At 45.1% G+C, this 12,264-nt stretch overlaps 1 protein-coding gene across 1 annotated transcript in view; it reads left to right on the top strand.

The window, feature by feature from the left end:
• The window catches only part of HSD17B6 (hydroxysteroid (17-beta) dehydrogenase 6), a 40,999-nt gene that overhangs the window by 13,730 nt on the left and 15,005 nt on the right, over positions 1-12,264 (top strand). The window contains exon 3 of the mRNA XM_011926079.1: positions 9,203-9,534. Coding sequence (XP_011781469.1) covers positions 9,222-9,534 — 313 coding nt within the window. The 5' untranslated portion in view covers positions 9,203-9,221. The remainder of the gene's footprint in view (positions 1-9,202; positions 9,535-12,264) is intronic.

The raw sequence follows: 12,264 nt of genomic DNA, 5'->3' as shown, positions 1-12,264 counted from the left end.
AAAAGAAAAAACAATTATTGACTTGAAGAATACTTAGTCTGTATGCCCAAGGTGGGAAGAAAACAATGTCATGGTGGATCAGTTCAGGGAGCCATGTGCTGTTTACAGACTTGCTCTTAGGATCAGTGACTAAACTGATTGGAGTTTATAGACAAACCCAGATCTGAAGATTTTAACCAAAGAAGGGAAAGACGTCCTTTGCTTGAGACAGAAGAAAGTTAAGGTGCATGAGCTGGCCCAGAATAGTGATAAAGAGCTGACAGAAATGATTAAGGATGTTGCAATATGTGGAATTATGCATACTACAGAAAAGTGGTGGTGTAATGCACCAGATAACGCACATTCCCATGGCACAGTTTCCTTCTGTGAAAGCTCAGGGAAATAGACAGGTTTTCATTTTGGCAGTAACAAATCTGATTCTGCAGCTGATCAAGGACGACACTGGTGAGAACCCTTTGAGGGAGTGGAGCATCCTGGACTCTTATCATGAGAGGTAAGGTCTCATGGTAAGAGAGAGAGAAAGGTCTCAGATGGCAGTAATAAGACAACAACGACCCAAAATAATACTAATATCTAACAATTATGTATTGCTTTACATGCATTAACTCATTTAACCCTCTCAATAAATCACTGAGGTTTCTTTTTCCCATTTTGAAGATGAGCACACAGGAACAGAGGCCAATTCATTTATCCAAGGCTGCAGAACAAGTAAATGTCAAAGCCTGATTTTGAACCCAGGCCATCTGGCCTCAGAGTCTATGCTCATGATTCTATTTTTTATTTTTTCCTTTTGAGACAGAGTCTCACTCTGTCTTCCAGACTAGAGTACAGTGGCATGATCTCAGCTCATTGCAGCCTCTGCCTTCCAGGTTCAAGCTATTCTCCTGCCTCAGCCTCCTGAGTAGCTAGGGATACAGGTGCCCACGACCATACCTGGCTAATTTTTGTATTTTTAGTAGAGTTGGGGTTTTGCTGTGTTGGCCAGGCTGGTCTTGAACTCCTGGCCTCAAGTAATCTGCCTGCCTCAGCCTCCCAAAGTTCTGGGATTAAAAGCATGAGCCACTGTGCCTGGCCTAATGATTCTATTTAAGAAAAATTTTTTTAGGCTGGGTGCGGTAGCTCACGCCTGTAATCCCAGCACTTTGGGAGGCAGAAGCAGGCGGAACACAAGGTCAGGAGTTCGAGACCAGCCTGGACAATATGGTGAAACCTTGTCTCTACTAAAAAAATACAAAAATTAGCCGGGCATGGTAGTGCATGGCTGTAGTCCCAGCTACTCAGGAGGCTGAGGCAGGAGGATCGCTGGAACCCGGGAGGCGGAGGTTGCAGTGAGCCGAGATCACGCCACTGCATTCCAGCGACAGAGTGAGATTCCATCTCAAAACAAACAACTACAAAAAAACCCCAACAATCCTTTTTTTTCTTATTATCAATCTATTGATTTTTCCAAACAGGGTCTTGCTCTGTTGCCCAGGATAGAGTGCAGTAGTGCAATCATGGCTCACTGCAACCTTGACCTCCCAGGCTCAAGTGATTCCCCTCCCTGTCAGCCTCCAGAGTAGCTGGGTCTACAGGCAGTCTCCACCATGCCTGCCTAATTTTTGTATTTTTTGTAGAGATGGGATTTCACCATGTTGCTCAGGCTGGTCTCGAACTCCTCAAGGAATTCGCCTACCTCAGCCTTCCAAAGTATTGGGATTGCAAGTGTGAGCCACTGTGCCCAGCCTCATGATTCTGTACTATCCACAAAATCAGGGTTGGGGCGGGGAAGCTCATGCAGAGAGGTTACTTGGAAAGAAAGAAAAAGAAAGGTAGTCAGGGAATCATCCAGAGTAGTCTTGTTGGTATCTCTGTTTATTAGTGCTCTGCACTTCCTCATTCCAGGTCTTTGCTCTCATTATTCCCTTTGCCTGAAATGCCCTTGTTCCCAGTCTCTGCATGTCAAATACCACCTGTTCTCCAAGGCTCAGCAAACCATACTTCCTTCATTTCAAAGCTCTTTGGTTTCGATGAAACATAGGCAGTGTGAGAAAGAGGAAGGGGAGAAAAGGTTAAGATCCAATCATGGAGGGCCTTGTACAACTAAAGTTTTAGATTTAGATTTTCAGTAGGTTGAATGCTATTCAGGGAGTGACATCGGCAGAGCTGCACTTTAGGGAAATTAACCAGACAGCCCTATGTGGATGAGAAGGGAAGTGAGAGTGACACTGTGGGGTTAGTGAGAAAGCTTCTGTGATAGGCCAATCAAGGGGCATTGAGGAGTCCTTGCATTTAGGGTGTAGAAGGGAGAGGAGGAGCTGGGAGGGGAGAAGGGAAAGGGACACTGTCTGTGACTGCTGTAGGAGAACGGGAGTAGAGCATCTCAGAAGTGAAGGGAGAAGCATGTTCTTCATATTGGGTAGTCAGAAGGATTAAACCATGGTTTCTGACTGTGAGAGACAGGAGCCGAGGGGCAAACGTAGGCCACGGCCTGACCATGAAAAGTCAGCTAGTTTTTGTATTTTTAGTAGAGATGGGGCTCAGTTATGTTGCCCAGGCTGGTCTCAAAAGGGAAAGGCAGTGTAGTGTAGTGTTTAGATGCGCGGCTTCTGCAGGTGAACACTCTGGATTTGATCCTGTCTCTACTATTCACTCTGTTTCACCTTGGAAAAGTCACTTAATTTTTGCCTTAATCTGTGCTTCAGTTTCCTCATGTGAAAAATGGGCATAATGATTGCATATACCCTCTATTGTGTGTATGTATATTATATATACATACACACATACACACACATAATCACATACACACATGGTTTCAAATAGTGCCTGGCAAGGAAAGTTCTCTATAACTGTTCACTATTACTATTATGTGTCAAGCTGAAGAGTTCTGACTTTATCCTGTGGGTGACAGGGAGTCACAGACAGAATCCAACGAGAGCACAGCATGATCTGAAAGCAATCTCCTTCTTCACCGAAGGTTAGGTTAGAATCTAAGAATCAGATAAAATCATAAGAAAAAAGAAGGTGCTAAATATTGCAGTGAGGTCTGAGGAGAAGAGAGAGAAGAAGCCTTGGGAATTATCTGCTAATAAGTCCTTGGTGAGCTGTGAGAGAGTTTCCAGAGAGTGATGGGAATGGAAGGTGAAGTGCAAGGAGCTTGTGGGTGGCAAGAAAATAGAGGGCCTGTGCTTGCCCTGTGAATGTTTTGGCCATATGGGGAAGAGAGAGAATGGTTATTAAACAGGTGGCAGGTTAGGATGGTCTTAGGGAGGAAGAAAGGTAGAAGAAAGAGGATAGAGGACAATATAGAGACATTTAGAGCAGAGGTACCCTCACTGGGCCCTGGAACCCCCTGAGATGACAGGCAAAATGTTGTGGGTATGAATTAGAGTGTCCAGATTGAGCTGATCTGGATTTTGGCAGGGAGGCAACATGTATGCTCATCTGTGGAGGAAGGGGAGCTAGGTAAACATGAGGTTGGGAAATTTTGAAGGTTAGTAAAGATTTGGAGCAGGTGTTGTTGGGAAATAATAAGGGAAAGGTCAAATGGAGGCAAACAGAAGGTTTGCCTTGTATGGGGGGGGGGACCCAGTTGAGATAGAATAACATTGATTTGTTGTATAAAAGTTTGTTTTCTGGTCTTTCTCTAGCACCACTTGGCAGCTGGCAGCTAGAGAACAGGGATGGTAAAGGCTTTGGGGTGATAGTGAAGCATCCCTAAAGTGGCCAACTATGAGACCTATGCTGAATAAGAAGGCAAATGAAACTGTGAGAGGATTGCAGTAATGGAGAGAGGCTGAGGAAAAGGAAGGCAGAGCAGGAGGAAAGAGGTAGAGGGGAAGGGGGGAGGGGAAGAGCCCCAAAGACAGGATAGGGCTGTGCAGAGAGGGCAATTTCAGCTTTTCAAGGTTTTTTTTTTTTTTTTTTTGGCAGTGTCTCACTCTGTCACTTAGGCTGGAGTGCAGTGGCGTGATCTTGGCTCATTGCAACCTCCACCTCCCAGGTTTAAGCGATCCTTGTGCCTCCGCCTCCCAATTAGCTGGGACTACGGGCACTGCCACCACACCCAGCTAATTTTTGTATTTTTAGTAGAGATGGGGCTTGGTCATGTTGCCCAGGCTGGTCTCGAACTCCCGACCTCAGGTGATCCGCCTGTCTCAGCTTCCCAAAGTGCTGGGATTACAAGTGTGAGCCACCGTGCCTGGCCTAGCTTTTCAAGATCTTTGTGGGAGAGTAGCTTCAAGCAATGATGAAGCCCAAGATGGGGATCAGACCTGAAATAAACAGTGGAAGTTCTTAACCTATGCATGTGTGATTATGAAGGTGTTTTCTAGGCTCAACCTCAAAACTCATTAAAGAAAATTAACCAGATAGCATGGTGTATGAGAAAGGAAGAGACTGACAATATGATGTAAGAAAGCTGAATTCTCATTTACCATAGCAGGAAGTTAATTGAGAATGTCAAAAATTGGTAAATCAAGAAATAGCAGCTTAAGTACTGTGTATAAATAATTTGAGTCAAAGGCAAAAACATAAAGTAATTGCACAGCTTTTGCAGATGAATGGTTTGTGAAAGCAAGCAGGCCACTTTGGGCATTTGGATATTTGAAATATTCGAGGCACATTCAGGTTTGGCCCAGGGTTTGGGATTCCGCCAGGCGTATCTCTTCTGCAGGTCTTCCTGCTGTTAGGCATGTAATGGCTGAATAGTAATGCCGGGGGAGGCTGTGAGGGCCAAGCTTCTCCCTAACGGGGGAAATACGTTTTCATCTTTGACTGGCAACAGAAAATTACCTTTTAGTCAATAAACAGTCAGGATGACGCTCTCTCTGTTACTGTAGTGCATCAGGGAATGCCCGTTGGGGAGAACAGAGGCAGCTGGCTAGAGAAGACAGAGCTCTCAGATTGGAGAGAAGCAAAGGGCTTCAGAGAAGGAAGGAGAGAGATGGGGGAAGAGGGGAAATGGAGAGAAAGAGAAGATGGTGGGGGAGGGAGGAGCAATAGATGCCTCTCTCCACTGTTTTCTCCCCCTCACTGTCTCCTTCCATTTTACTTGCCTACACCCTAAGTTGCCCTCTCGCTACTGCCTTCTCTCCTCTCCTTCCCAGACTAGGCTTTTGAAAGAGTCTCCACTCAGCTCCACTTCCTGCCTTCTAATTCATGCAGCAGCCCACTGAAGATTGGCTTCTGTGCCCTGCACTCTCTGAGTCTTCCCATTAAGAGCACCAGTGCCCTCCTATTACTCAGCAGACCTGCTGGTTGCATTGCTGATCCTCATTAAGCCCCCCTTCCCTTGGCTTCCATCAGCTTTCTTTTTCCTACTTCTCTGGCTCATTCTGCCTGCTTTTTTTCTCAGGATATTTTATTTATTTATTTAGTATAACTTTTTTTTTTGAGACGGAGTCTCGCTCTGTCGCCCGGGCTGGAGTGCAGTGGCCGGATTTCAGCTCACTACAAGCTCCGCCTCCTGGGTTTACGCCATTCTCCTGCCTCAGCCTCCCCAGTAGCTGGGACTACAGGCGCCCGCCACCTCGCCCGGCTAGTTTTTTGTATTTTTTAGTAGAGACGGGGTTTTACCGTGTTTGCCAGGATAGTCTCAATCTCCTGACCTCGTGATCCGCCCGTCTCGGCCTCCCAAAGTGCTGGGATTACAGGCTTGAGCCACCGCGCTCGGCTATTTAGTATAACTTAATTTATCTAACATTTATTAAGTATCTGCTATGTGCCATTCACTGGGCCAAGTGCAGACTAATATGTAACCTGGGCTCCTAAGGGCCTGATAGTCTAAAAATGGGGAAAAGCAGTACAATGAAGTGCAGCAGGCATAATGATAAACCCAGGCCACAGTGGGTACACTAAGGAGGATATAGTCAATTCTGTTAGACCATGGGGCAGGTTAAATGAAAGCAGGAAAATCTCTTGCCTGGACCATTCTTGTCCCCTCTGTATGTAATCTCTCAGTGCTCACCTATGAAACAGTGTGGCAGCCATGGAGGTGCATTGCTCAGATCACTCAAGAGAATCTGCTGTGAGGAGTGAGGTTGACTTCCAGCCTCCAGTTGTTGCACTCTCCGATCTGCTGTGGTATTTATACTGAGGCATGCTCCTCTTGGGCACTGGTCAGCCAGTGACCAGCAGGATGGCAGTACTGGAGCTGGACCAGTTCAGCCTAATGTGGGACTTCTCCAGTGGCAGTCTTTGCTCAGGCTCACGGGCCTGGCTGAGACTTTCTTGGGGCTCTACTACAGTCTAAAGCTCTTCCTACCTTCTCCTCCTTCTGTTCCCCTCTCCTTCCAGAGGTGTCAGATCTGCATTACCACCTATTCCTGTGCCTTACCCCTTTGTTCTCTGAGGGTGTTTCCCCCATAATCTCTTGCATGTCCAATTTCGTCTTGGCATCTGAACTGACACGGAGGAACAATGATGGGACCCGTCTTGTAGGGTTCTTGTGAGAATTCAAAAAGTTAATATATGTGACATCTTAGAACAGAGCTGGAAACACAGCAAGTGCTCAGCAAGGGTTAGCTATTTTTTTTTTTTTTTGAGATGGGCATGAGATGGGCAGAGTCTCACTCTGTCGCCCAGGCTGGAGTGCATGATCTTGGCTCAGTGCAACCTCCATCTCCTGGGTTCAAGCAATTCTCTTGCCTCAGCCTCCCGAGTAGCTGAGATTACAGACACCCACCATCATGCCTGGCTAAGTTGTATTTTTGTAGAGATGGGGTTTCACCATGTTGACCAGGCTGGTCTCGAACTCCTGACCTCAGATGATCTGACTGCTTCAGCCTCCCAACATGCTGGGATTACAGGCATGAGCTACTGTGCCTGGCCTAGCTATTATTTTTTAAATTATCCTTTTGATATGCTTTGGCTTTGTGTCCCTACCCAAATCATATCTTGAATTGTAATTCCCAGGTGTTTAGGGAGAAACCTGGTGGGAGGTGATTGGATCATGGGGGTAGTTTCCCCCATGTTGTTCTCATGTTATGAGAGAGTTTTCATGAGAGCTGATGGTTTTATAAGTGTTTGGTAGTTGCTCTCTTGCTTGCTTTTGCTTTCCTGCCATCATGTGAAGGATGTGTTTGCTTCCCTTCCACCATGATTGTAATTTTCCTGAGACCTCCCCAGCCATGTGGAACTGTGAATCAATTAAACCTCTTTTCTTTATAAATTACTCAGTGTTGGGTAGTATCTTTATAGCTGTGTGAAAATGGACTAATACACCTGTAGATCTCAACTTATAGTTTATTCTCTCTAGGAAGCTTCTCAGACCTCTCTAGACTGCCTTAGAAGCCTCTCCTGAGTGTTCCAGCAGCCTCCTGTTTTTACTTCTGTTATAATGCATTGTTGTCAGTCTTCACAATGAGACTGTGAATTCAATGAAGAATGGACTATGTATCGTTCACTCTTGTGTATCAGTGCCTAACACTGTGTCTGACTTAAGTAGTTGTTGAATTAATGTTTGCTGAATGAAAATGATGATTAGGCTGAGACTTAAAAGATAAGCTTGGCCGGGCGCGGTGGCTCAAGCCTGTAATCCCAGCACTTTGGGAGGCCGAGATGGGCGGATCACGAGGTCAGGAGATGGAGACCATCCTGGCTAACACGGTGAAACCCCGTCTCTACTAAAAATACAAAAAAACTAGCCGGGCGAGGTGGCGGGCGCATGTAGTCCCAGCTACTCCGGAGGCTGAGGCAGGAGAATGGCGTAAACCCGGGAGGCGGAGCTTGCAGTGAGCTGAGATCCGGCCACTGTACTCCAGCCCGGGCGACAGAGCGAGACTCCGCCTCAAAAAAAAAAAAAAAAGATAAGCTTTACGGCCGGGCGCGGTGGCTCACGCCTGTAATCCCAGCACTTTGGGAGGCCAAGTGGGTGGATCACCTGAGGTCAGGAGTTCGAGACTAGCTGGCCAACACCGTAAAACAGTCTCTCCCTACTAAAAATACAAAATTAGCCCGACATGGTAGCATGCGCCTGTAATCCCAGCTACTTGGGAGGCTGAGGCAAGGAGAATCACTTGCGGGAGGTGGAGGTTGCAGTGAGCTGAGATTGCGCCATTGCACTCCAGCCTGGGCAAAAAGAGTGAAACTCTGCTTCAAAAAAAAAAAAAAAAAAAAGTGTTATTTGCCAAGTAGATGAGGGCTACTTCTTTCCAGTAGAAAGAAGTGTGTGCAGAGGCATAAAAAACCTGTGCTTTGCAGGGGACTGAAAGTTGTTTGTTATGGCTAAAGATTAGGATGCAAGAGAGAAGCCTAAGTAGCCAGAGTGCTGGGGACATTCATGTCAAACTAAGGAGTTTGAATTGCATAGACTCACCTCATGCAGGTGTTGTGGTATAGGCCTTATGATGCTAGTAGGCCCATACCCATCTTTGAGCTCTATCTATGTTGTTATGAATTATGTTAGTTCAGCCAACATGTATAGATTACCAAAAAATGGTGGACTTTGCTCCAGAATTTCATATAGAAACATAGGCATCTGTGAACACTCATTTCAACAATACTTCTGATTGGTCTAGTTTATAAATTGCTTTGGCTGCAATAACTCACCCAAACTATTGGATCTCCTAATGGATCTCACTGCCTTCACCACACCTGTTTCATCTATCCTCCACTGCCACTGTGAGACAGATCTTCCTAAAACTTAATCTGGCCACCTGACTCTAGTAGCATACCCTGTTTAATGTCTTCTAGTAGCATACTCTGTCCACAGGATAACATCCAGATTCCGTAGTGTGGCTTCCAAGGTCCTTCATGATTTGGCCCTTCACTACCTCATCTCCAGTCTCTTCCTCTGTATGTTCTGCTCTGCACTCATGCAGAATTGTTTATAGGTCTCAAGAAGTTCTGTGCTGCTCATGACTCCCTTCATGTACACATTGTTACTGCCTGGAATGTCATCATCTTTATCCACTTTTTGAACTTACCTATCTTATTTGGTAGGAGGTAGTACCAAAATCATTGCTTCTGTGCTAGGTTATTGGTCATCTTCCTTTGTAGACTGTGTGTATACTTTTGTTATGGAACCTTTCACACTGCATTGGATTTGTTTGGTTACCTCACTGACTTCCCTCTCTAGACTGTGGCTCCTTGAGGGTAGGACCGAGTATTAGTCAATAAAGAGTCCCTATCACCTAGTGCAATACCTGGCACATGGCGAATATTGAATAGATATATTGGTTAAAGAAAAGGAAGGAATAAAATGTTTTCTTTCTATTGAAAGAGAAGGAAGCACCCTCACCATGTGGCTCTACCTGGTGGCCTTTGTGGGCCTGTACTACCTTCTGCGCTGGTACCGGGAGAGGCAGGTGGTGAGCCACCTCCAAGACAAGTATGTCTTTATCACGGGCTGTGACTCGGGCTTTGGGAACCTGCTGGCCAGACAGCTGGATGCACGAGGCTTGAGAGTGCTGGCTGCGTGTCTGACGGAGAAGGGGGCCGAACAGCTGAGGGGCCAGACATCTGACAGGCTGAAGACGGTGACCCTTGATGTTACCAAGATGGAGAGCATCGCTGCAGCTACTCAGTGGGTGAAGGAGCATGTTGGGGACAGAGGTATGAAATATTTTCTCCTTTCATTTATTTAGGCATGAAGATACTAAGGTTATATATACAGTTGTTCCTTGGTGTCTACTGGGGATTGGTTCAAGGACTGCTTGTGGATACTAAAATCCGAGGATGCTCAAATCCCTTATATAAAATAGTGCAGTATTTGGTTATAACCTATGCACATCCTTTAAGTTATAGATACTTTAAATCATGTCTGGGTTACATAAAATGCTAAATACTTTGTAAACGATATGTAAATAGTAGTTATACTGTATTATTTAGGGCAGCCATCCCCAGCCTTTTTGGCACCAGGAACCAGTTTTGTGGAAGACAATTTTTCCATGGACAGGGAGTGGGGATGGTTTTGGGATGATTCAAGTGCATTGCATTTATTGTGCACTTCATTATATTATTACATTGTAACATGTAATGAAATAATTATGCAACTCACCATGATGTAGAATCAGTGGGAGCTCTGAGCTTGTTTTCCTATATCTAGACTGTTCCATCTAGGGGGTGATAAGAGACACTGACAGATCATCAGGCATTAGATTCTCATCAGGAGCGCACAGGCTAGATCTCTGTCATGTGCAGTTCACAATAGGGTTAGTGCTCCTGTGAGAATCTGCTGCTGCCACTGATCCGACAGGAGGCGGAGCTCAGGCAGTAATGCCCATGATGGGGAGTGACTGTAAATACAGATGAAGCTTTGCTTGCTTGCCTGCCGCTCACCTCCTGCTGTGTGGGCTGGTATCAGTCTGTGGCCCAGGCACTGGAGACCCCTGGTTTAGGGAATAATGACAAGGAAAAAAGTCTATATATGTTCAGTACAGATGCAAATTAAAAATTGTTTTTTCTATCCATAGTTGATTGAATCCATGGATATGAAGGGCTGTGTATATCAAAAGCTGGGCTTAGAAGGCTGGCCTTCATTTGAAAGACTGTTGAGGTCGTTTGTGGTGTTTCATTTCCTTAACAATGTTTATTTTGAAAAACAATCTCAATAGATTTGAAGCTATTATCTCATATTGCAAGTAGAGTATTTATAAACATAATTCTTTATATTTGAGGAGTTGGGGTACACTGGCATATCATAGCTCACTGCAGCTTTGATCTCCTGGGCTCAAGCGATCTTCCTGCCTCACCCTCTCAATTAGCTGGGATTAGAGGCGGTTGTCACCATGCCTGGCTTTTTTTTTTTTTTTTTTTTTTTTTAGTAGAAACACGGTCTTGGTATATTGCCCAGGCTAAGACGTTCTTAAGAATCTGATTACCTTCCCTTGGCTGCTACTTAAAATATTAAAATATAGGCATTTCTTGAAGTCAACCTTTGGTCTTCTTCAAAAAATGTTTTAAAATTTCATTTTATTTAAAAATCAACACACTATTTCTTAAAGAAATTTTAGGTTTATAGAAAATCGAACAGAAAGTACAGAGTTCCTATATACCCCCTCAACAATTTCCCCCCCTTTTTTTTTGAGACAGAGTTTTACTCTGTTGCCAAGACTGGAGTGCAGTGGCAAAATCTTGGCTCACTGCAACCTCTGCCTCCCAGGTTCAAGCAATTCTCATGACTCAGCCTCCCGAGTAGCTGGGACTAAAGGCACGTACCACCATGCCTGGCTAGTTTTTGTATTTTTAGTAGAGACGGGGTTTCGTCATGTTAGCCAGGCTGGTCTTGAACTCCCAACCTCAGGCGATCCTCTTGCCTTAGCCTCCCAAAGTGCTGGGATTACAGGCGTGAGCCACTGTGCCCACCCAGTTTTCCCTATTATTAACATCTTTCATTGGTGTGGTACATTTGTTACAATTGAGCCAATGTTGATATGTTATCGTTAACTGAAGTCCATAGTTTACATTAGGGTTCACTTTGTATTATATAGTTCTATGGGTTTGAACAAATGTGTAATGACAAGTAGCCACCATTATTGTAACACACAGAAAAGTTTCAGTTCCCTAAAAGTCCCCCATACTTTACATATTCATTGGTCCCCACATTCCTGGCAACCACTGCTGTTTTTACTGTCTCCATAGTTTTTCCATTTCCAGATGTCATATAGTTGGAATCATATTTTTTTTTGAGACAGAATTTCACTCTTGCAATGGCATGATCTCGGCTCACTGCAACTTTCACCTCCCGGCTTCAAGCGAGTCTCCTGCTTCAGCCTCCCAAGTAGCTGGGACTACAGGCACGTGCCACCACGCTGGGCTAATTTTTGTATTTTTTGTAGAGATGGGGTTTCACCATGTTGGACAGGCTTGTCTTGAACTCCTGACCTCAGGTGATCTGTCCACCTCGGCCTCCCAAAGTGTTAGGATTACAGGCGTGAGCCGTCGTGCCTAGCCAGAATAATATTACATGTAGTCTTTTAGACTGGCTTCTTTCACTTAGCAGTATGCATTTAAGATTCCTTCATATCTTGCCTGTTTTTTTGTTTTTGTTTTTTTTTTTTGAGACAGGATCTCTCTCTGTTGCCTGGGCCTGAGTGCAGTGGCCTGATCATGGCTCACTGCAGCCTCACTCTCCTGGATTCAAGCGATCCTCCCAGCTCAGACTCTCAAGTAGCTGGAGTACAGGTACACACCACCATGCCTGGCTAATTAAAAAAAATTTTTTTTAGAGACGTTGTCTCACTGTGTCACCCAGGCTGGTCTTGAACTCCTGGGCTCAACTGATCCTCCTACCTTGGCCTCACAGTGTTAGGATTACAGGCATGAGCTACCATACCTGTTCTC

Source organism: Colobus angolensis, unplaced genomic scaffold, assembly GCF_000951035.1.
Source record: "Colobus angolensis palliatus isolate OR3802 unplaced genomic scaffold, Cang.pa_1.0 Scaffold67, whole genome shotgun sequence".
Classification (NCBI taxonomy): domain Eukaryota; kingdom Metazoa; phylum Chordata; class Mammalia; order Primates; family Cercopithecidae; genus Colobus; species Colobus angolensis.
Note: the sequence above shows the minus strand (reverse complement) of the source record. Positions and strands in the feature narration are given on the sequence as shown.